General features: G+C 49.2%; 1 protein-coding gene across 1 annotated transcript; it reads left to right on the top strand.

Annotated features, from left to right (window-relative positions):
• Nucleotides 1–2,458: 2,458 nt before the first annotated feature.
• Nucleotides 2,459–26,118, top strand: LOC130123720 (cytochrome P450 7B1). The gene is made up of 6 exons (XM_056292993.1): nucleotides 2,459–3,006; nucleotides 13,699–13,835; nucleotides 14,198–14,839; nucleotides 15,863–16,060; nucleotides 20,882–21,060; nucleotides 25,131–26,118. Exons 1-6 carry the CDS (start codon nucleotides 2,909–2,911, stop codon nucleotides 25,422–25,424), a joined length of 1,548 nt encoding a protein of 515 aa, XP_056148968.1. The 5' UTR covers nucleotides 2,459–2,908; the 3' UTR covers nucleotides 25,425–26,118.
• Nucleotides 26,119–26,134: the final 16 nt, after the last annotated feature.

Below are 26,134 nucleotides of genomic sequence, written 5' to 3'. Positions count from 1 at the left end.
GGTGTTGAAATAAGTAACCCAACAGGGTGTTGACATAAGTAACCCAACAGCGTGTTGACATAAGTAACACAACACAGTGTTGAGTAACACAACATGGTGTTGAAATAAGTAACACAACATGGTGTTGAAATAAGTAACACAACATGGTGTTGAAATAACACAACATGGTGTTGAAATAAGTAAAACAACATGGTGTTGAAATAACACAACATGGTGTTGAATAACACAACATGGTGTTGAAATAAGTAACACAACACGGTGTTGAAATAAGTAACACAATATGGTGTTGAAATAACACAACATGGTGTTGAATAACACAACATGGTGTTGAAATAAGTAACCCAACAGGGTGTTGACATCAGTAACACAACACGGTGTTGAAATAAGTAACACAACATGGTGTTGAAATAAGTAACACAACAGGGTGTTGAAATAAGTAACCCAACAGGGTGTTGAAATAAGTAAAACAACAGGGTGTTGACATAAGTAACACAACAGGGTGTTGAAATAAGTAACCCAACAGCGTGTTGACATAAGTAACACAACAGCGTGTTGACATAAGTAACACAACAGGGTGTTGAAATAAGTAACCCAACAGGGTGTTGAAATAAGTAACCCAACAGGGTGTTGAAATAAGTAACACAACAGGGTGTTGACATCAGTAACCCAACAGGGTGTTGACATCAGTAACACAACAGGGTGTTGACATCAGTAACACAACAGGGTGTTGAAATAAGTAACACAACAGGGTGTTGAAATAAGTAACCCAACAGGGTGTTGAAATAAGTAACCCAACAGGGTGTTGACATCAGTAACCCAACAGGGTGTTGAAATAAGTAACCCAACAGGGTGTTGACATCAGTAACACAACAGGGTGTTGAAATAAGTAACCCAACAGGGTGTTGAAATAAGTAACCCAACAGGGTGTTGACATAAGTAACACAACAGCGTGTTGACATAAGTAACACAACAGGGTGTTGACATCAGTAACACAACATGGTGTTGAAATAAGTAACACAACAGGGTGGTGAAATAAGTAACCCAACAGGGTGTTGACATAAGTAACACAACAGGGTGTTGACATAAGTAACACATGGTGTTGACATCAGTAACACAACAGGGTGTTGACATCAGTAACACAACAGGGTGTTGAATAACACAACATGGTGTTGAAATAAGTAACACAACATGGTGTTGAATAACAACAGGGTGTTGAAATAAGTAACCCAACAGGGTGTTGACATCAGTAACACAACAGGGTGTTGAATAACACAACATGGTGTTGAAATAAGTAACACAACATGGTGTTGAATAACAACAGGGTGTTGAAATAAGTAACCCAACAGGGTGTTGACATAAGTAACACAACAGGGTGTTGACATCAGTAACCCAACAGGGTGTTGAAATAAGTAACACAACACGGTGTTGAAATAAGTAACACAACAGGGTGTTGACATAAGTAACCCAACAGGGTGTTGACATCAGTAAGTAACCCAACAGGGTGTTGACATAAGTAACCCAACAGGGTGTTGAATAACAACAGGGTGTTGAAATAAGTAACCCAACAGGGTGTTGACATAAGTAACACAACAGGGTGTTGAAATAAGTAACCCAACAGGGTGTTGACATAAGTAACACAACAGGGTGTTGAAATAAGTAACCCAACAGGGTGTTGACATAAGTAACACAACAGGGTGTTGAAATAAGTAACCCAACAGGGTGTTGACATAAGTAACCCAACAGCGTGTTGACATAAGTAACACAACAGGGTGTTGACATAAGTAACCCAACAGGGTGTTGACATAAGTAACACAACAGGGTGTTGAAATAAGTAACCCAACAGGGTGTTGACATAAGTAACACAACAGGGTGTTGAAATAAGTAACCCAACAGGGTGTTGACATAAGTAACACAACAGGGTGTTGAAATAAGTAACCCAACAGGGTGTTGACATCAGTAACACAACAGGGTGTTGACATAAGTAACCCAACAGGGTGTTGACATAAGTAACCCAACAGGGTGTTGACATAAGTAACACAACAGGGTGTTGACATAAGTAACCCAACAGGGTGTTGACATAAGTAACACAACAGGGTGTTGACATAAGTAACACAACAGGGTGTTGACATAAGTAACCCAACAGCGTGTTGACATAAGTAACACAACAGGGTGTTGACATCAGTAACACAACAGTGTGTTGACATAAGTAACACAACAGGGTGTTGACATCAGTAACACAACAGGGTGTTGACATAAGTAACACAACAGCGTGTTGACATAAGTAACCCAACAGGGTGTTGACATCAGTAACACAACATGGTGTTGACATCAGTAACCCAACAGGGTGTTGACATAAGTAACACAACAGGGTGTTGACATAAGTAACACAACAGCGTGTTGACATAAGTAACACAACAGGGTGTTGACATAAGTAACACAACACGGTGTTGACATCAGTAAGTAAGGGTGCAGCGGCAGCGGGCAGCGGGCAGCGACACACCTGGTTGGCAGGTGCAGAGGGACGCTCAGCGCAACACACCTTCATCCAATACTGACATGACTCACCTTGTTGCCCCGGAGGCACGTGTGTAACGTGTGATCCTGGGCTATACAGATAAAGTGGGCCGGGCTCGTGCGTTGGTGTCTGTCGGTTTCGGCGTGTGTGTCGTCAGCGCGCGGGACGAGGAGTCTTCCTCAGGCTGTCTGTCACACAAGGCTTGGGTTCTTCTGGGTTCAGTGGGGAAAGACGCTCAAACCATCTAAAACCAGCCGAACGCCATGCAGTCTGCTCTGTGACACCCGGTAGCTCCGCCCCGCAGGAGCCGAACCTCCCTGTGACACCACCCACCGACAGTCTGCAGTCAGCGCTGGTCCGGAGCCGCGCCGAGTCGGGACGTCCTGCGGAGAAATGCTGCCGCCGCCGCCGCCGCCGCTGCTCCTGCTGGGCCTCCTGTGCGCCGGCCTGCTGCTGCTGCTGCTGCTGCTGAGGAGCTGCGGGAGGACAAGGCAAGTCTGCGTTTTCCAGGCACTCACACCAGGTTAGCGCGTCTGCGGGGGGGGGGAGAGACGGGGGGGGGGAGACACGGCCGCGGGGGGAGTTAGCGCGTCTGCGGGGGGGGGAGAGACACGGCCGCGGGGGGAGTTAGCGCGTCTGCGGGGGGGGGGGGGAGAGACACGGCCGCGGGGGAGGAAAACGCTGATTCACTCTCAGCGACTCCACCACACTTAGGAACCTGAATGAAAGAGCCACAACGATCCGACCCGTTTACTGCGGCGGCATCTCTCTGCTCTGGCTTCCCCTCACACACGTTACAACTCTGTAATGGGGCACACACACACACACACACACACACACACACACACACACACACACACACACACACACACACACACACACACACACACACACGGTTTGTGTTACTGACTTCAGAGTCCACAGCTTCTTACTCGCGGAATGTGACGATGTGAACGAGACTCGTGTGTATAACGTGGAACAGCGCTGTAATGACGTCACTCGTGTTACCGTGGAACAGCGCTGTAATGGCGTCACTCGTGTTACCGTGGAACAGCGCTGTAATGACGTCACTCATGTTACCGTGGAACAGCGTTGTAATGACGTCACTCGTGTTACCGTGGAACAGCGTTGTAATGGCGTCACTCCTGTTACCGTGGAACAGCGCTGTAAGGCGTCACTCCTGTTACCTTGGAACAGCGCTGTAATGACGCCACTCGTTACCGTGGAACAGCGCTGTAATGACGTCACTCATGTTACCGTGGAACAGCGCTGTAATGACGCCACTCGTTACCGTGGAACAGCGTTGTAATGACGCCACTCGTTACCGTGGAACAGCGTTGTAATGGCGTCACTCGTGTTACCGTGGAACAGCGCTGTAATGACGTCACTCGTGTTACCGTGGAACAGCGCTGTAATGACGTCACTCATGTTACCGTGGAACAGCGTTGTAATGACGCCACTCATGTTACCGTGGAACAGCGCTGTAATGGCGCCACTCGTGTTAGCGTGGAACAGCGCTGTAATGACGCCACTCGTGTTAGCGTGGAACAGCGCTGTAATGACGTCACTCGTGTTACCGTGGAACAGCGCTGTAGTCAGGGGTGAAAATTTGGTCTGACAGGTGGGGGGACCAACGTCGGTGACGGCCAGTCATTCCCAGAAAAAGGGCTCTGGCTCTGGCTCTGGCTCTGGCTCTGGCTCTGGCTCTCTCTCTCTCTCTCTCTCTCTCTCTCTCTCTCTCTCTCTCTCTCTCTCTCTCTCTCTCTCTCTCTCTCTCTCTCTCTCTCTCTCTCTCTCTCTCTCTCTCTCTCTCTCTCTCTCTCTCTCTCTCTCTCTCTCTCTCTATATATATATATATATATATAGCGGGTTTTTTTCCCGAAACCGTTAATGGTGTTATAAGTGCTCAGCTAATGAGGAGCGGAATATCAACACAGATACAGGGAACAAAGATTTAATGCATCACAGTACACACCTGTTTCGTGCGTCGTGCACCCATCAGCTGCTGCACATACAGGGAGTGTATGTGTATATATACAGGGAGTGTATGTGTATATCTATATATATATATATATAGATATACACATACACTCCCTGTATATATACACATACACTCCCTGTATATATACACATACACTCCCTGTATATATACACATACAGGGAGTGTATGTGTATATATACAGGGAGTGTATGTGTATATATACAGGGAGTGTATGTGTATATCTATATATATATATATATATATATAGATAGATATACACACACACACACACCCCAGTTCAAACGCAAAAATAGGCTACCAGAAAGCCTATAATTCAAATTGTGGTGTAGTTCTGCCTATGTTCTACATCCCTCTGTGGCCTACAGACTTCAGTACAGGACCCAGTGCAGGATGTACAGTACCAGTCAAAGGTTTGAGTACACCTGCTTGAAACCAGGGTATTCATGATCATCTATGCTTGAAATGGCATAAACGGGTCTATAAACACTTCATATTTCATGATATGATAGGTGATCTTATAGTACATGTGGATATGATCATCAAGTGAGCTGCGTTCAAAACTTTAATTTGAAATGAAAACATGAATAATTGCCCAAATGCTAGTTAACTCAGAGAACATCTAACAAAGACACTTTCACAATGTTGTAATCCCATGTGATACACGTCCCAGACGTTACACTGGCCTGCATGGGGTTCACACCTCAAGTCCCCTTGCCTTAGGGGGCCATTTCATAACATTTTAATTTCATTTAAAATGAGAAAATATTGAATGCAATTAACTATGAGAAACCTGGTTTTGCAGGTGTACTCTAACGTCTGAGTGGTAGAGCAAGTATATAAATAAAGTAGAGCTCAACTGAGTAGCAGAGTATACACTTACTTACGTTGACTGTAAAACCACAAACAGAATAACACACAGGAATTCTATAAGGTTATTATTAATGCTCCATGCTAACGCTCTGGCAGTGGGAGGTGTACCAGGGGCCTGAGGAGTCAGCTGTGGTGGACTGGTTGTCTCTGGGGACTTCTGACAGGAGCATATTGTGGACTGCACCCCACACACCTCCTACTTTTTCCTCAACTGTATTCTCAAGGCTGTTTTTAGGGGGGGCGGGGGGGGGTCCAAGACAAGGCCATTTGCATTTTTGTATCAGGCCCACCTCTAAGAGCACTTCCCTGCCATTAAGGACCCCTGAGCACTTGATGGTCTCAGGCCTTTCCCCCCTTTCCCCCACCCCTACACATGTATTACACGGACAAGCCGTCGGTGGCGCCTCACCAGATGCTGTTAAAAGTTGTGCGTGATCCAGTACCAAATACACGGGGGGGGGGGGCGGAAGGGGGAGGGGGGGGCGGAAGGGGGAGGCGGAGGGGGGATGGGAATGACATGAATGACGGCACATACAGGGAGTGTATGTCTAATATTACACATATATATCTAGTAGTGGTGGAAAGTCAGAACTTTCAAAAAGTGGGGGGGGTCTTGTCCCCCCCAACCCCCCCATAGTTTGCGCCGATGGCTGTAGTGACGTCACTCATGTTTCAGATTCCGAGAAAGTGTTGTTCAGTGAAACTGCTGTTTCACTGAACAACACTCGGGCCGTTATTCCTCTGGCGACGGTCCAAGCCAAGAACTACTCCTCTCACAAAACCGAGAACAGAGTCGTCCTTTCAGCGCAACTCTCGATACCCCCCCCCCCCCGGTTCCCCCGGCTGCTCCGCCAACCTCCGCAGTGCGTGACTGTCCGACAGTCCGTGCAGCGAGCGCGGCTATTGGCCCCAGCAGGGTGCCGGGCGCACACAGGACCAGCAGCACCCACAACCCACCTGGAGCGCGTTGGTGTGGTCTGACTCAGCACGGCCCAGACGCAATTTAACACTTCACGTCAGAATGGCTGCTGTGGTTTTTCTAAAATCAGTCTTTATTCCATACTGATTGTGTCTTGACCCAAAACTGTTTTCACTTTAACGTCTGAGAAGCCTCTTATTATTTCTCTGTGTGTGTGTGTGTGTGTGTGTGTGTGTGTGTGTATATATATATATATATATATATATATATATATATATATATATATATATATATATATATATAAAAACAACCCAGTGAGTCAAGTAAATCTTTATGAGACAGTACAAACCTGTTTCATGTTTCATGCCATACTTGTACATGGCTTGTACCGTCTCATAAAGATTTCTTTGACTCACTGAGTTAGTTTGCTCCTTATCCAGGGAGCGGCAGGTCCATTTCAGGAGCATCCAGGGAGCAGCAGGTCAGTTTCAGGAGCATCCAGGGAGCGGCAGGTCTATTTCAGGAGCATCCAGGGAGCGGCAGGTCAGTTTCAGGAGCATCCAGGGAGCGGCAGGTCTATTTCAGGAGCATTCCGGGAGCAGCAGGTCAGTTTCAGGAGCATCCAGGGAGTGGAAGGTCAGTTTCAGGGGGATCCAGGGAGTAGCAGGTCAGTTTCAGGAACATTCAGGGAGCGGCAGGTCAGTTTCAGGAGCGTCCAGGGAGCGGCAGGTCAGTTTCAGGAGCATCCAGGGAGCGGAAGGTCAGTTTCAGGAGCGTCCAGGGAGCAGAAGGTCAGTTTCAGGAGCATCTAGGGAGCGGCAGGTCAGTTTCAGGAACATTCAGGGAGCGGCAGGTCAGTTTCAGGAACATTCAGGGAGCAGAAGGTCAGTTTCAGGAGCATCTAGGGAGCAGCACGTCAGTTTCAGGAGCATCTAGGGAGCGGCAGGTCAGTTTCAGGAGCGTCCAGGGAGCAGAAGGTCAGTTTCAGGAGCATCTAGGGAGCAGCAGGTCAGTTTCAGGAGCATCTAGGGAGCGGCAGGTCAGTTTCAGGAACATTCAGGGAGCGGCAGGTCAGTTTCAGGAGCATCCAGGGAGCAGCAGGTCAGTTTCAGGAGCATCTAGGGAGCGGCAGGTCAGTTTCAGGAGCATCTAGGGAGCGGCAGGTCAGTTTCAGGAGCATCTAGGGAGCGGCAGGTCAGTTTCAGGAGCATTCAGGGAGCGGCAGGTCTGTATCCCTTTTTTTCCAAAGTTATGAAACTTTGAAAATCCAGGACGGTCACAATGACCGTCTTGGTCGTTCTAGTAACCCCACTCTCAGGTCGTCTCTGTCTCCATAGACCTGACCCACTAACCCTTGACCCGGCAACTGTGTACCCCCTTCCCCGGAACAGCAAAACATCTCCCCCAAATATGTACAATTAACATTTACATTCCCCTGGTGGACCTGAACGCTACTGCACTTTCCAGTCATTCAGATGAGACTTGGTGTTCTGAGTTGGGGGTGTTTACTGTAATTCAACAAGCTGCATCATGTCAGTAGAGTCCTGTTCCCTCCAACACTCATCTGACTGTTCCAGAAATATTATGAACTTTCTCAGCAAGACACACACACACACACACACACACACACACACACACACACACACACACACACACACACACACACACACACACACACACACACACACACACACACACAGAACTCTCTAGGGGAGTCGGTTATTTTGGCTTTAACGCAATAACATTTGTTTTCACTTAAGAGGCAGACTCTGTGTGTGTGTGTGTGTGTGTGTTGTGGGGGGGGGGGGGGGGGGCGGGTCCAGTGGGACCTTGTGGCTTGGAACTGTTCTTGTTTCTCTTTCAGCTTTGCATTTTTCTCATGAACCAGTGTGGGGGTTTGGTTCATTCATTTGGTTCAACAGCGAGCTGCAATATGATCGTTTTCTCCACACCTGAAGCAGAACCATGCCTGTGGCATGCCAGGGACTTTAACACCTGAAGCAGAACCATGCCTGTGGCATGCCAGGGACTTTAACAACAGAAGCAGAACCATGCCTGTGGCATGCCAGGGACTTTAACACCTGAAGCAGAACCATGCCTGTGGCATGCCAGGGACTTTAACAACAGAAGCAGAACCATGCCTGTGGCATGCCAGGGACTTTAACACCTGAAGCAGAACCATGCCTGTGGCATGCCAGGGACTTTAACACCTGAAGCAGAACCATGCCTGTGGCATGCCAGGGACTTTAACACCTGAAGCAGAACCATGCCTGTGGCATGCCAGGGACTTTAACACCTGAAGCAGAACCATGCCTGTGGCATGCCAGGGACTTTAACAACAGAAGCAGAACCATGCCTGTGGCATGCCAGGGACTTTAACAACAGAAGCAGAACCATGCCTGTGGCATGCCAGGGACTTTAACAACAGAAGCAGAACCATGCCTGTGACATGCCAGGGACTTTAACAACAGAAGCAGAACCATGCCTGTGGCATGCCAAGGATTTTAACACCTGAAGCAGAACCATGCCTGTGGCATGCCAGGGACTTTAACACCTGAAGCAGAACCATGCCTGTGGCATGCCAGGGACTTTAACAACAGAAGCAGAACCATGCCTGTGGCATGCCAGGGACTTTAACACCTGAAGCAGAACCATGCCTGTGGCATGCCAGGGACTTTAACACCTGAAGCAGAACCATGCCTGTGGCATGCCAGGGACTTTAACACCTGAAGCAGAACCATGCCTGTGGCATGCCAGGGACTTTAACACCTGAAGCAGAACCATGCCTGTGGCATGCCAGGGACTTTAACAACAGAAGCAGAACCATGCCTGTGGCATGCCAGGGACTTTAACAACAGAAGCAGAACCATGCCTGTGGCATGCCAGGGACTTTAACAACAGAAGCAGAACCATGCCTGTGACATGCCAGGGACTTTAACAACAGAAGCAGAACCATGCCTGTGGCATGCCAAGGATTTTAACACCTGAAGCAGAACCATGCCTGTGGCATGCCGGGGACTTTAACACCTGAAGCAGAACCATGCCTGTGGCATGCCAGGGACTTTAACACCTGAAGCAGAACCATGCCTGTGGCATGCCAGGGACTTTAACACCTGAAGCAGAACCATGCCTGTGGCATGCCAGGGACTTTAACACCTGAAGCAGAACCATGCCTGTGGCATGCCGGGGACTTTAACACCTGAAGCAGAACCATGCCTGTGACATGCCAGGGACTTTAACACCAGAAGCAGAACCATGCCTGTGGCATGCCAGGGACTTTAACACCTGAAGCAGAACCATGCCTGTGGCATGCCGGGGACTTTAACAACAGAAGCAGAGCCATGCCTGTGGCATGCCGGGGACTTTAACACCTGAAGCAGAACCATGCCTGTGGCATGCCGGGGACTTTAACAACAGAAGCAGAACCATGCCTGTGGCATGCCGGGGACTTTAACACCTGAAGCAGAACCATGCCTGTGGCATGCCAGGGACTTTAACAACAGAAGCAGAGCCATGCCTGTGGCATGCCGGGGACTTTAACACCTGAAGCAGAACCATGCCTGTGGCATGCCAAGCACTTTAACAACAGAAGCAGAGCCATGCCTGTGGCATGCCAGGGACTTTAACACCTGAAGCAGAACCATGCCTGTGGCATGCCAGGGACTTTAACACCTGAAGCAGAACCATGCCTGTGGCATGCCAGGGACTTTAACAACAGAAGCAGAACCATGCCTGTGGCATGCCAGGGACTTTAACACCAGAAGCAGAACCATGCCTGTGGCATGCCAGGGACTTTAACACCTGAAGCAGAACCATGCCTGTGGCATGCCAGGGACTTTAACACCTGAAGCAGAACCATGCCTGTGGCATGCCAGGGACTTTAACAACAGAAGCAGAACCATGCCTGTGGCATGCCAGGGACTTTAACACCTGAAGCAGAACCATGCCTGTGGCATGCCAGGGACTTTAACAACAGAAGCAGAACCATGCCTGTGGCATGCCAGGGACTTTAACACCTGAAGCAGAACCATGCCTGTGGCATGCCAGGGACTTTAACACCTGAAGCAGAACCATGCCTGTGGCATGCCAGGGACTTTAACAACAGAAGCAGAACCATGCCTGTGGCATGCCAGGGACTTTAACAACAGAAGCAGAACCATGCCTGTGGCATGCCAGGGACTTTAACACCTGAAGCAGAACCATGCCTGTGGCATGCCAGGGACTTTAACACCAGAAGCAGAACCATGCCTGTGGCATGCCAGGGACGTTAACACCTGAAGCAGAACCATGCCTGTGGCATGCCAGGGACTTTAACAACAGAAGCAGAGCCATGCCTGTGGCATGCCGGGGACTTTAACACCTGAAGCAGAACCATGCCTGTGGCATGCCAGGGACTTTAACACCTGAAGCAGAACCATGCCTGTGGCATGCCAGGGACTTTAACACCTGAAGCAGAGCCATGCCTGTGGCATGCCAGGGACTTTAACACCTGAAGCAGAACCATGCCTGTGGCATGCCAGGGACTTTAACAACAGAAGCAGAACCATGCCTGTGGCATGCCAGGGACTTTAACACCTGAAGCAGAACCATGCCTGTGGCATGCCAGGGACTTTAACACCTGAAGCAGAACCATGCCTGTGGCATGCCAGGGACTTTAACACCTGAAGCAGAACCATGCCTGTGGCATGCCAGGGACTTTAACAGACCTTTTAAAGCTCTTAGCAGTAACACTTTGTTGCTTCTGGCCCTCATTTGAAAGTTTACGACTCTGAGCTAGCATTTGGACTTGTTTAGTCAGCTCATTTATTTTATTTTCAAGTTTGGTAGTCAAATCAAGTCAAGCAGGTTTTCTTCCTCAGTTCTCAACATCAGGAGAAGTTCAGGGTATGAGGGTGGACTGCACTTTCTGTGCTCTAACTGGAGACCTATGATGAGGCTCTCATCCCAGAACTGTCAGAGTAACTGTTCATTTGAATTTTCTGTTAGGGTTAGGGTTAGATAGGGTAGATAGTTAGGGTCTAGAAACTGCTCTAGTGAGGAGTCTGTGAATACTGTTCAAGAGTGCAGAAGGTTTTTCTCCATTGTTTTGGTTGGAGCTGAGAAAGGCTGCAAACAACTCCTCCCCATCCTCCACAACTCCAAAAGCAGAATCAAGCTGGGAGACATAAGCATTTGGTTGAGCACTGACCCCAAGAGGCTTAACAACATCAGCAGCTGGGCTCAGTAAGCTTTGAAGGATCCTTCTCACCTTTTGTGCATTGTTCAAGGGTCGCTGAGAAGGAGTTCAACTTGGGTGCGCCAGGTGTCATAGTCAACCTCTCCATTGGGCCTTGGAAGACGGCCAGAGAAGGTGCATATCTTGGTATGTGTAGGTGGTAGACTGGCTGGCTCATTTAGGATGATGTACTCCACAACTACTTTCTGGATGTGAGGTGGGTTGAAAATGTCTCCATCAACGTGTACAGGACTTACTGGATCATTAGCAGATGCACTATGAACTTGTGTGGGCTCTGCAGGTTCACCCTGATCACACTCTGTAACATCCTGGCTGGTTATGTTGTCTTGGTCTTTTTCCTTCTGTGTCTGCTATGGCTGAAGCGGCCACGTATAAGAGCTGGTTGATTTCTGTTACGTTCAACGGCCTTCTCATCTCGCCCTTGATGTTTTGGATGGCTTCGTTGGCGAGTCTGATGGCTTCTTTGGAGTGGTGATCTTTCTTGATCTTTGGGATTATTATTATTATTATTATCATCATCATCAGAGTACTCAACCATGTTTTGTTTTTGTTTTTTTTGTGGAGGAGGTGGGTGATTCTGGACACAAACCTGATCTGATCACTGCCAAGTAACAGTGTGGACAGTCTGTCTTAAAATGTGACTTGAGAAACAAATCTGATTTGCCTGCAGTCTGAACAGGGCCTTCAAGCTGCACTTTGCTGTTCGTGAAATGAATGACAACAAATGAAACAAACCACAAATCACTCCTGACACTCTTCTCCACCCACTCCACCCGGCCTGCACTCTCTTCTCCACCTGTCTTCTGCACTCCCCATTACTTTGGACAGTTGACCCTGTGTATTTAAACTCAGAATCTCGATGCATCCAAGAATCAATTTCCCCCCACCTCTAAACAGGGGATTCGACGGTGACAGACTAAAGGACAAATAAAACCCAGAAATGCAGTCCCATGAGCGCCACATCCCTCATCTCCATCAGGTGGGCCAACAAAAATAAGACACAACTTTAGAAACCTGGGAGGAAAACACACCACCGTGTGACTGTGTTCAGTTGAGGAACTCAGTTTGAGTTTGGGAGGTTTGTATTTTGGTTGCAGATTATCATTATTATTTTCTGGCGTGTATTTTTAACACTCAGCACATTTTGCGGTGTTCAACGTTTCAGAATGCAGACGTTTGATGATCTCGGTGATCTATCTGTAGATCAGGCTGAGACGGAGAGTCGGGTCTGGGTGAGGGTTTAACAGATTAATTAAACAAAAAGTGTATCAATAATATAAAACAAGAATAACCTGAATGTGGCTTAAGGTGTCTGCATGTCCGACCCTGCTGGGGCCTCCTTATGGTCTAGACCAGGGGTGCCCAGACTTTTCCAGGTCAGCACCCCCAGAGAGCATGAGATTCTGGCCAGGGCCCCCTTCTGCAAGATGACTTGAAAAGCCCACTGACAATGTCTTGGCAAATGTCCATCCATCCACTATCTGAACCGCTTGTCCTGCTCTCAGGGTCGCGGGCATGGCAAATGTAAAAGAATAAACAAATCCTTAATTACATTTGTATTTCACATCTTTAAGTACTACTAAATTCTCTAGTGCTAAATTATCCCTAGGTGTGTGTGTGTGTGTGTGTGTGTGTGTGTGTGTGTGTGTGTGTGTGTCTGGGAGTGAGAGAGAATACTAGTGGAAGGGGTGGGCTTATATACAACAAATATAACATGATATATAACACTTATATATTATAGACTATAGGTAACACTTTATTTTAGGGGGTTGGAAATTGTAAAAAATAAAGTGTAACTAGATTACATTTTATAATAATACACAAAACAATCCTAATAATTTGTCTCCCGCCTGCCGCCCAGTGACCGCTGGGAGAGGCCGCAGCATGGCCGCCTCCCTGACAGCAGGATAAGCGGTTCAGATAATGCCTTCATATCTCAGCTGGGTTTTTATCGTGACAGAATGTATAGAGGTTAAAACCGGCACCGAGCCTCCATGAAGCAGAAGCAGTCACGCCATGTGAACAGGGAGTTTCCTCGGATCAGAACGTTGTGAGAACCCACAGCCGTGCCTCCACCCAGCACACCTCAGTCTCAACACAGTGGCAAAGGAGCAGCAGATGTTTTTCTGACTGGTTTCTGTTTTCTCCTCTTGCAGAAGAAAAGGAGAACCTCCGCTAATAAAAGGCTTGATTCCTGTTCTTGGCAAGGCTTTCGAGTTCAGGAAAGATACCTTTACATTTCTGTTAGAACAAGAGAAGAAACATGGAGACGTATTCACAGTCCAGATCGCAGGTTGGTGTTTAAAGCCGTTAACTCAACATGTCCGCACAGTTCAAGTTAAAGGATAAATCCTTTTTTGTTTTACAACCTGGGTTTGATTTTCATGGATTTTTTCCATCATGCATATCAGTGATGATGTCATTTTACTAACCGGCTCGGCTTCAATGTGTAAAATGTGGACACGGGACCACGGCTGGGCTCGGCTTTACGACAGTGTCTCATGGGACAGCTATGGAAAGAAGACCCAGGTTGTAAAAGTTGGAACAAGAGAAAGTTGGAGTCTGTTGTCATGTCTTTGTTTTCTGTCAGCCACTCTGAAATGAATCGTCTGGTTCAGTTCTTTGTGAGGAAAGCTGTCCTCTGTGCCCCCCCAGGTAAATACATGACGTTCATCATGAACCCCTTACTGTACCCCTCCATCGTCAAACATGGTCGACAGCTGGACTTCCATGAGTTTTCTGACAAGGTGGTGCCCGCCACATTCGGTTACCCGCCCGTATTCAGCGGCCGCTTCCCGGGTATGCATGAGCAAATCCAGCGCACCTTCCGGCTCCTGCAGGGCGACCAGCTCAGCTCGCTGCTGGAGAGCATGATGGGTAATCTCATGCTGATCCTCAAGCAGGACTACTTGGAGTCTGGTGGCAGCGAGCCCTCGGGTTGGGTGGCGGCAGGTGAAGCGGACCACCGTTGGAGGACAGACAGCATGTACGAGTTCTGCAGCATCTTCATGTTTGAGGCCACGATACTCAGTATGTTCGGCTTGCCGCCACACGGCAAGCGCCACAGCGCCATACGGACGCTGAGAGAGGACTTCATGAAGTTTGACAACATGTTCCCGCTGTTGATTGCACAAATCCCCATCTGGCTGCTGGGAAACACCGAAGGCATCCGCAGGAAACTCATTGACTTCTTCCTACCGCAGAGAATAATGAGCTGGTCCAACAGCTCCCAGTTCATCAAGAAGAGAATCGAGGTCCTCGAACAGTACAGCTCACTGAACGACGTCGATAAAGCAGGTATGAAAAACCCCCAAAAGTTGTATGACACTGAATGAATGACTGGCGTGAGACTGATCTACCAACAAACTGAAACTAGCCAATAGACGTCCACGTTCTTCCAAAAATGCATGGCCGTGATTGGCTGTCATTCACATATCAATCCCCCCCTCACTACATCCCACCCCACCCTTCTGCTGCATTTAGAGTAGCAGTAACCCACCACAGGCTAAGCGAGGGCTAGCTCCTGTAACCTACCAAAAGACTCACCGGCCCGTCGCCAGGGGACTAGACCCAGGGGGCCGACCCACTGAGTCTTTTTGTAGGTTACAGTAGCCCCCCTCTCCCGGACGCGCGCCCTGGCGCTTTGTTATTCCCGCGCTCCGAAGAGACTTCTGAGGCTCTGCACGCTTCCCGACACTTCCGGATCCCACCGCTGCCACCAAATGTAACCGAGCATTTTTCCGGCGCCGCCGGCGGCGGGATTCGATCGGGGGTTGTACTGCACCACGAGGCGACATCACTGGCCGATCGACTTAAGGGGGCCGACCCACTGAGTCTTTTTTTCTAAACTTATATTTATTGGATTTTGCGTTTTAAAAATCACAGAATCATCATGAAATAAATCCAGTATAATTCCCATCCCTCCCCTGATCCCTAACATGTCCCCCCCCCCCCAACATCCTCCGGCATGACATGAGGTACAAATAAATATGTGACAGATATACAACGACCTCATTCACATAAACACAGGCAAGGGGAAAAGAAGAAATAACAAAACAATAACAGAGCGCGCGGGGGGGGGGGGCGCTTGCGGGAGAGGGGGGCTACTGTAACCTACAAAAAGACTCACTGGGTCGGCCCCCTCTAGTCCCCTGGCGATGGGCCAGTGAGTCTTTTGTAGGTCACAGTAGGTTAAGCCGAACTCAGTTTACACAGGACACGGACACAGACATAAAATGAGGTCCAGCACTCAGCAGCACACTTACCTTCAGGACTTTGGTTTTGTTTGGTGTGGATTACAATGTCGACTTTCCCTCGCAGCTCATCACTTCACCATGCTGTGGGCAGCCGTGGGGAACACAGTGCCGGCCACATTTTGGGCCATGTACCACCTGGTGAGCCACCCGGAAGCTCTGGAGAGGGTCCGGCAGGAGATTCACGACGTCGTGCAGCTCAAAGACCTCCGAGACCAAGACGCGACGCTCTCCAGAGAACACTTGGACCAGCTCCTGTACCTGGGTACACGCCACACTGTTCATCAGTACCCTACTCTTCATCACCACCACACTCTTCATAAGCATTAATGCTTCACACTTTACATGCACATACAGTTCTCACCCTGCCCAGTAAAACCAGTCTCCACAGACACAGTAGAGCACAGATGTTGAGGTTTAACTGTATATACACGGGCACACACACACACACACACACACATACGTATGTGTATATGTTGTGACAACCCCGGGGTCAGCCCGGCTTCAGGGCCATGGCCGGTGACCCAGCACAGCCCAGAATGCACCTGGCCCCAATCGGAGGCTGATGAGGAGCCCCAGGATGAAAGGGAGCCAGAGACAGCGGCCCAGGGGGGAGAGGGAAAGCTAGAGTGGTGTTGGCCGCCCAGCGTAGGAGCCGAGGAAGACGGGAGTCAGCCGGCTCAGACGAGGAGCAGTACCGCTGTGGAGCGTTCTTTCCGTGTGTCTTTTGAATAAATGCCCACAGCGGCTCAACCTGCCGACGGTCTCTGTTTCGTTGTTGGGTCGGGTGCTACGTTCCCCCGTGGTTGTCCCAACATACCAGTCAGCCAGAACATTAAAGCCCCCTGGTGCCACCAAAACAGCTCTGACCTGTCAAGCCATGGACTCCACAAGACCTCTGAAGGTGTCCTCTGGTATCTGGCACCAAGACGCCAGCAGCAGGTCCTTTAAGTCCTGTAAGTTGTGAGGTGGGACCTCCATGGATCAGACTTGTTTTTCCAGCACATCCCACAGATGCTCAGTCAGATTGAGATCTGGGGAATTTGGAGGCAACACCGTGAGCTGTCTGTCAAGTTCCTCGAAGCATTCCTGAACAGTTTTAGCGGTGTGGCAGGAAGCATCATCCTGCTGATAGAGGCCCCTGCCAGCAGGGAATACCGTTACCATGAAGGGGTCTACCTGGTCTGCAACGATGTTTAGGTCGGTGGTACGTGTCAAAGTAACATCCACATGAATGCCAGCACCCAAGGTTTCCCAGCAGAACATTGTCCAGAGCACCACACTGCCTCCACCAGCTTGCCTTCTTCCCATAGTGCATCCTGGTGCCATCTCTTCCCCAGGTAAACAACGCACACACACCCGGCCGTCCACATGTTGTAAAAGAAACTGATTCATCAGACCAGGCCACCTTCTTCCACTGCTCCATGGTCTAGTTCTGACGCTCACATGCCCAATGTAGGAGCTTTTGGCAGTGGTCAGGGGTCATCGTGGACACTGACCGGTGTGCGGCTACGCAGCAGGGTGTGATGCACTGTGTGATCTGACACCTGTCTGTCATAGTCAGCAGTAACTAGTTCAGCATTGTGAGCTATAGTAGCTCTTCTGTGGGATCGGCCCAGACTGGATAGCCTGTGCTCCCCACACACATCAGTGAGCCTTGGGCGCCCATGACCCTGTCGCCGGTTCACCGGTTGTCCTTCCTTGGACCACTTTTGGTAGGTACTGACCACTGCATACCGGGACCACCCCACGAGACCCGCTGCTCTGGAGATGCTCTGACCCAGTCGTCTAGCCAGCACGAGACCTGCTGCTCTGGAGATGTTCTGACCCAGTCGTCTAGCCAACACGAGACCTGCTGCTTTGGAGATGCTCTGACCCAGTCGTCTAGCCAGCACAAGACCTGCTGCTCTGGAGATGTTCTGACCCAGTCGTCTAGCCAGCACAAGACCTGCTGCTCTGGAGATGTTCTGACCCAGTCGTCTAGCCAGCACAAGACCTGCTGCTCTGGAGATGTTCTGACCCAGTCGTCTAACCAGCACGAGACCTGCTGCTCTGGAGACGCTCTGACCCAGTCGTCTAGCCAGCACGAGACCTGCTGCTCTGGAGACGCTCTGACCCAGTCGTCTAGCCAGCACGAGACCTGCTGCTCTGGAGATGTTCTGACCCAGTCGTCTAGCCAGCACGAGACCTGCTGCTCTGGAGATGTTCTGACCCAGTCGTCTAGCCAGCACGAGACCTGCTGCTCTGGAGATGTTCTGACCCAGTCGTCTAGCCAGCACGAGACCTGCTGCTTTGGAGACGCTCTGACCCAGTCGTCTAGCCAGCACAAGACCTGCTGCTCTGGAGATGTTCTGACCCAGTCGTCTAGCCAGCACGAGACCTGCTGCTCTGGAGATGTTCTGACCCAGTCGTCTAGCCAGCACGAGACCTGCTGCTCTGGAGATGTTCTGACCCAGTCGTCTAGCCAGCACGAGGCCTGCTGCTTTGGAGATGTTCTGACCCAGTCATCTAGCCAGCACGAGACCTGCTGCTCTGGAGATGTTCTGACCCAGTCGTCTAGCCAGCACGAGACCTGCTGCTCTGGAGATGTTCTGACCCAGTCGTCTAGCCAGCACGAGACCTGCTGCTCTGGAGATGTTCTGACCCAGTCGTCTAGCCAGCACAAGGCCTGCTGCTCTGGAGATGTTCTGACCCAGTCGTCTAGCCAGCACGAGACCTGCTGCTCTGGAGATGTTCTGACCCAGTCATCTAGCCATCACAAGGCCTGCTGCTTTGGAGATGCTCTGACCCAGTCATCTAGCCAGCACGAGACCTGCTGCTCTGGAGATGCTCTGACCCAGTCGTCTAGCCAGCACGAGACCTGCTGCTCTGGAGATGCTCTGACCCAGTCGTCTAGCCATCACAAGGCCTGCTGCTCTGGAGATGTTCTGACCCAGTCGTCTAGCCAGCACAAGACCTGCTGCTCTGGAGATGCTCTGACCCAGTCGTCTAGCCAGCACAATGTGACCCTTGACAAAGTCTCTCAGATCCTTACACTTGCTCATTTCTCCTGCTTCCCACACACCAACTTCAAGAACTGACTGTTCACCTGCTGCCTAATATACCCCCACCCCTGACACACACACACATGCTGCTGCCTAATATACCCCACCCCTGACACACACACACATGCTGCTGCCTAATATACCCCACCCCTGACACACACACACATGCTGCTGCCTAATATACCCCCACCCCTGACACACACACACATGCTGCTGCCTAATATACCCCCACCCCTGACACACACACACACACACACACATGCTGCTGCCTAATATACCCCACCCCTGACACACACACACATGCTGCTGCCTAATATACCCCACCCCTGACACACACACACACACACACATGCTGCTGCCTAATATACCCCACCCCTGACACACACACACACACACGCTGCTGCCTAATATACCCCACCCCTGACACACACACACATGCTGCTGCCTAATATACCCCACCCCCTGACAGCGGCCATGGTAACGAGATAATCAATTTTATTTGACTTAGACTGCTTTTATTTGTCATTGCCTTGTATGTGTGTCTCATACATACAAGGCAATGACATTACGTTTCACAAGGACCTCAGTGCCACATAAAAACAAATAACACACAATAAATTCCCTTACCTGTCAGTGGCTTTAATGTTTTGGCTGACTGGTGTGTGTATACACACACACACACACACACACACTCACACACAATTCTGAGGTTTTGGGAACCTCAGGACTGCATCTCTGCTCTTCTCAGATGAAGTGGTTTTGTTGGCTTCATCAGAACGTGACCTCCAGCCTGCACTGGGGCGGTTTGCAGCTGAGAGGGAAATGGTCGGGATGAGAGTCAGCACCTCCAGGTCTGAGGCCATGGTCCTCTACCGGAAAATGGTGGATTGCTCCCCAAGGGTTGGGGATGAGTTGTTGTCTCAAGTGAAGGAGTTCAAGTGTCTCGGGGTCTTGTTCAGGAGTGAGGGTAGGATGGAGCGGGAGATTGACAGGTGGGTTGGTGCAGCATCAGCAGTAATGTGGACGTTGTACCGGACCGTTGTGGTGAAGAGGGAGCTGAGCCGGAAGACAAAGCTCTCAATTTACCAGTCAGTCTTCCTTCCAACCCTCACCTGTGGTCATGAGCTTTGGGTAGTGACTGAAAGGGTGAGATCATGGATACAAGCGGCTGAAATGGGTTTCCTCCGTAGGGTTTCTGGGCTCAGCCTTAGAGATAGGGTGAGGAGCTCGGACATCCGGAGGGAGCTCGGAGTAGAGCCGCTGCTCCTTCACGTTGAAAGGAGGCAGTTTAGATGGTTCAGGCATCTGATCAGGATGCCTCCTGGGCGCCTTCCTTTGGAGGTTTTCCGGGCACAGCCAACTGGGAGGAGACCCCGGGGTAGACCCAGAACTCGCTGGAGGGACTACATGTCCAATCTGGCCTGGGAACACCTTGGGATCCCCCAGGAGGAGCTGGAGGGACTACATGTCCAATCTGGCCTGGGAACACCTTGGGATCCCCCAGGAGGAGCTGGAGGGACTACATGTCCAATCTGGCCTGGGAACACCTTGGGATCCCCCAGGAGGAGCTGGAGGGACTACATGTCCAATCTGGCCTGGGAACACCTTGGGATCCCCCAGGAGGAGCTGGAGGGACTACATGTCCAATCTGGCCTGGGAACACCTTGGGATCCCCCAGGAGGAGGTGGAGGGACTACATGTCCAATCTGGCCTGGGAACACCTTGGGATCCCCCAGGAGGAGCTGGAGGGTGTTGCTGGGGAGAGGGACGTCTGGAGTGTCCTACCTGCCACCGCGACCCGACCCCGGAGAAGCGGCTGAAGATGAATGAATATTAATACAGACACATATGTGTGTGTGTGTGTGTGTGTGTGTGTGTGTGTGTGTATAGGTGTGTGTGTGCATAATTTTGCATATAAATAAACCTGACTGACTGTCTGAGTTTTGAGTCACTGGCATTTTGAAAGTCAGATTAGGAGTTGAAATCACAGTAGAGCAGATGGCCCGCGCTGACCTCAGATCTGATCTGACCTTCGTCCATAGAGAGCGCCGTCAATGAGAGTCTTCGCCTTTCTTCTGCCTCCATGAACATCCGGGTTGCGCAGGAGGACTTTGAGCTGCAGCTGGAGGGCTGGGGCTCTGTGGCAGTGAGGGAGAGAGACATCGTTGCTCTTTACCCACAGAGCATGCACATGGACCCCGACATCTACCCAGAACCCCAGGTATGAATAACACACACACACACACACACACACACACACACACACACACACACACACACACACACACACACACACACCCGTTAACACATGCTGAAACACGGCGCCTGTTGGTGACAGGTGTGTTCAGATACCAGCTTAGTTTATTTTGTCAGGAATTTCCAAAAGTTCCTGGAGATCTCTTAATTTTTTGCTCCTCTCTTCTGTAATTGAATGAATACTCTCCAACATCCGAGGTAAAATGTATCTTGCTGAAGTGTGGGGAGCATTCTGGTGCAAAATGGCTGCTGTGCATCACCTAGGTGGTGCTACACATGGTGGTGGAGGTGAGTTACCCACTTCAATGTGAAGCACTTTGGGTGTCTAGAAAAGTGCTACATGAACGTAGTGATTATTATTATCATCATCATCATTATTATCGTTATCTTAAATGAATCATCTTTTTGGGGGGGGGGGATTTTTTCACCTTTTTCTCCCCATTGTACTTGGCCACTTACCCCACTCCCCCGAGCCGTCCCGGTCTCTGCTCCACCCCCTCTGCTGATCCAGGGAGGGCTGCAGACTACCACATGCCTCCTCCCATACATGTGGAGTCACCAGCTGCTTCTTTTCACCTGACAGTGAGGAGTTTCACCAGGGGGGCGTAGCGCGTGGGAGGATCATGCTATTCCCCCCAGTTCCCTCTCCCCCCTGAACAGGCACCCCGACTGACCAGAGGAGGCGCTAGTGCAGCGACCAGGACACATACCCACATCCGGCTTCCCACCTGCAGACACGGCCAATTGTGTCTGTAGGGACGCCCGAACAAGCCGGACGTAACACGGGAATTCGAACCAGCGATCCCCATGTTGGTAGACAACAGAATACACCACTACGCCACCCACTGAGACGAATTTTTCCTCTTAAAAAGTTCTCCAAAGCTTGCCTCGTCTTCCCAGTGCACCAGTGTGTGTTTTTTCTGTGTGAAAGTGTGTGTTGTTTGTGTGCACGTTTGTTTGTCTACATTATTTGCCCCCTTCCTGATTTCCTGTAGTTTTGTATATTTGTCACAGCAAACATCTGATGTTATCAAAAGTGTGACCACACATCATTCAAAAGCCTAGGTCATCAAAATTGGCAACTAGTAACACAAGGTGTCTAATTCCAATTAATCTTTCACCTATTGGTAGCTCCGAAGCTCTGCCTGCTACTGATCATTTCCACAAGATGTTTCAATGTGGTGTCATAAGTATCAGATCACTGTCTACCAAAGCCTTACTAATAAATGATCTGATTCTTCAACATAGTTTTGATATGATTGGGTTATGTGAAACATGGCTGAAACCAAATGTTTTCCTTCCCTTAAATGACGCTTCCCCACCTGACTATACTCATGCCCATGTAGCTCGGGTAAATAAACAAGGCGGGGGGGGGGGTGTTGCCTTCATATATAAATCTATTTTCAATCTGGGCGGCCCTGTGGCGCAGTGGTTAGTGCAGTCGCCTCACAGCAAGAAGGTCCTGGGTTCGAGCCCCGGGGTAGTCCGACCTTGGTGGGTCGTCCCAGGTCGTCCTCTGTGTGGAGTTTGCATGTCCTCCCCATGTCTGCGTGGGTTTCCTCCGGGGCTCCGGTTTCCTCCCACAGTCCAAAGACATGTAGGTCAGGTGAATCGGCCATACTGAATTGTCCCTAGGTATAAATGTGCATGTGTGTGTGTGTGATGGCCTGGCGGCCTGTCCAGGGTGTCTGCCGCCCAATGACTGCTGGAATAGGCTCCAGCATCCCCGTGACCCTGAGAGCTGGATAAGCGGTTAAGATAATGGACGGATGGATGGATATTTTCAATCTGACTTCTAGACTGGAATCTAAATTCCAGTCTTTTGAGGCTCTTGTTCTTGGTCCATCTCCCTCAGCCATGAATAGACTCGGCTCAGTCCAGATTGTGATACTCTATCGACCTCCTGGCTCTTACTATTTCTTGGAGAATTTGTCTCAGGCCTATTTACTCACTCTGATGAGATTCTAATTCTAGGTGACTTCAATATTCATCTGAATAAGGCTGCTGATCCTCTAAGTAAAGCCTTTCTGGCACCAGTTGATGCTTTTGGGTTCACTCAGTTTGTTCAAGAGTCGACTCATTGCAGTGGTAACACCCTTGATTTGGTTTTATCTAAAGGAATAGCTGTTTCTGATCTGAATGTCTTACCAACCACATCTGCTGTGTCTGATCATTTTCTCATCAAATTTGAAGCTTTATTGGCCTGTCCAGTTAATGTCAGCACAGATGTAATTGCCACTCACCACATTGGTCCCTCCACTGTAGCTGCATCTGGCCAGCAGCTGCCTGAAGTCTTGGCTCCTTTCACTGTGGTAACTGACTCTGTTGAAAATTTCACTAGTGACTTAAATGTGGCCCTCTCTAGTCTCCTGGATTCAGTTGCACCTCTCACTGCCAGAGCTAGGCGACTAAAGAGGCCTACACCCTGGTTTAAGTTTTTTTTGTTGTTTTTTTTTTGCCTATCGTGGCATGAGTGTTTATTGAAATACAAGTGTGCTTTATCTGCTGCAAAAGCAGCGTATCTCTCTCACTTAATCAGTATTAATAAACATAACCCCAGATTTCTCTTTGAAACTGTGACACTACAATGCTAGACATTGTTAATTTGTCATTTACTACTGGCATTGTTCCCAGCAGTTTTAAGACAGCTGTGGTTAAACCTGTACTTAAAAAAATGTTTTTTTTAAAAAACACACCTCGATCTAGGGTCTCTTAATCACTATCGACCAGTCGCTAATCTTCCATTCTTTTCTCTAAAGTACTAGAGAGAGTTGTGTATCAACAACTTTCGACCCATATAGAAGAAAACTCCACTCCACTGAAACTGCTCTGACGAGAGTGGTGAACGATCTTTTACTAGCTATGGACTCTGATTCCACTTTTGTGCTTCTACTACTGGACCTCAGTGCAGCTTTTGACACCATTGATCACTGTATACTCAATATATACTATATATATAGTATAGACAGAATAAATTGTATGGCTTAGCTCTCTCGGCTTAAGCTCTACTTATCTGGAAGAACACACACGATGTATCTGTCTGCTATAAGAATATTATATCGAAATTCTCTGATGTCAAATATGGCATACCTCAGGGTTCGGTTCTTGGCCCTCTACTTTTCTCTTTATATTTCATCTGTTGGCCAAATTATATGCAGTTATGGAATAAATGTCCATTGCTATGCGGCTGATACTCAGCTGTATGTGCCTATAAGGGCCGATGATCATACTCAAATTACTAATTTTAGAGGCCTGCTTGGCTGCTGTGAAAAATTGGATGTCACTAAATTCCTGCTTTTAAATTTAGATAAAACTGAGATGCTGGTCATTGGCCCTGCTAGACACAGACACCAATTTTATCAAGTAACAACAGACAACTCTGTGATTTCACAAAGTGTGGCAGCCAAAAATCTTGGTGTTACGTTTGATCCCAGTCTTTCCTTTGATAAGCACATTAAAGAAATCACCAACTCTTGCTTTTTTCACTTACGTAACATAGCTAAAGTTCAGTCTTTTCTCTCCATGGCTGATGCAGAGACTCTAATACATGCATTTGTTTCATCCAGACTTGATTACTGTAATGTTCTGTTCTCAGGTCTGCCACATTCTAGTACTAAAAGTCTTCAGATGGTTCAGAATGCTGCAGCTAGAATCCTGTAGGGACGTTCGACCAAGCCGGAGGTAACACGGGGATTCGAACTGGCGATCCCCGTGTTGGTAGGCAACAGAATAGACCACTACGCTACCCGAACGCCTTCAATTAATCAAATTTAATTGATCCTTCGATTAAATTAGAGCAGACACACCCAGGCTTGATTACTGCCAGCTCTGTTGAATATAAACATGACATATATGGATCCTTATCATCCATGTGCAGCAGGCTACAAGGTCTCAACAAGCAGCACACTATGCCTCCATTAAAAGAAATTCCGGAAGAAATTCCACAGAAAAAAGTTGTTGAGGTTTATCAATCAGTATACGTGTCTACATGTGTGTATATGTGTATTTAAGTCTTACCTGTTTCCATGGTTACAGATGTACAAGTTTGATCGCTTCATGGAGGATGGTAAGGAGAAGACGGACTTCTATAAAGATGGCCAGCGGCTGAAGTATTACCGCATGCCATTTGGCTCAGGTTCCAGCATGTGTCCCGGACGCCACCTGGCCGTCAACGAGATCAAACAGTTCCTGTCGCTACTGCTGCTCCACTTTGACCTGCAGTTGCTAGAAGGTCAACCGGAGGTCAAGCTAGACTCCAGCCGGGCTGGTCTGGGCATCCTACTGCCCGACAGCAATGTACACTTCCGCTACCGGCTACGCGCCGCCTGACAGAGTCTGGGCCGGAATGGACGAATTTTTTTCCCTTCCTCCTTTCCTCCCCAATTGTATCCAGCCAATCACCCCACTCTTCCGAGCCGTCCTGGTCGCTGCTCCACCCCCTCTGCTGATCCAGGGAGGGCTGCAGACTATCACATGCCTCCTCCCATACAGGTGGAGTCACCAACCGCTTCTTTTCACCTGACAGTGAGGAGTTTCGCCAGAGGGACGTAACACGTGGGAGGATCACGCTATTCCCCCCAGTTACCCCCCGCCCCCGAACAGGCACCCTGACCGCCCAGAGGAGGTGCTAGTGCAGCGACCAGGACACACACCCACACGCGGCTTCCCACCTGTTGTGTCTGTAGAGACACCCGACCAAGCTGGAGGTAACCCGGGGATTCGAACCGGCGATCCCTGTGTTGGTAGGCAACGGAATAGACCGCCACGCCACCCCGACGCGTGTCTTTAAGCATTTGTGTATGAAGGTTCATAGACATGATTTTTTCTTTCGTTTTTGATAATCTTCAGCCATTATCTTTTTAAAGACTTCCTCACATCAGGTCTGCTGAAGAGAAGAAGACCTGCACACACTGAAGCTAACATGTAACGTTAATCACAACACATTAATCAAATACTGGAGGGCAGGGGTGATTTCTGTAGCCATTCATGTTTTTTCTTGTTCTGATAAACTGCTCTTTCTGAATTTTATGGATCTGAAG

The sequence above is a fragment of the Lampris incognitus genome, chromosome 14 (assembly GCF_029633865.1).
Source record: "Lampris incognitus isolate fLamInc1 chromosome 14, fLamInc1.hap2, whole genome shotgun sequence".
Lineage (NCBI taxonomy): Eukaryota > Metazoa > Chordata > Actinopteri > Lampriformes > Lampridae > Lampris > Lampris incognitus.
This window is presented reverse-complemented; position numbering and strand designations above follow the sequence as displayed.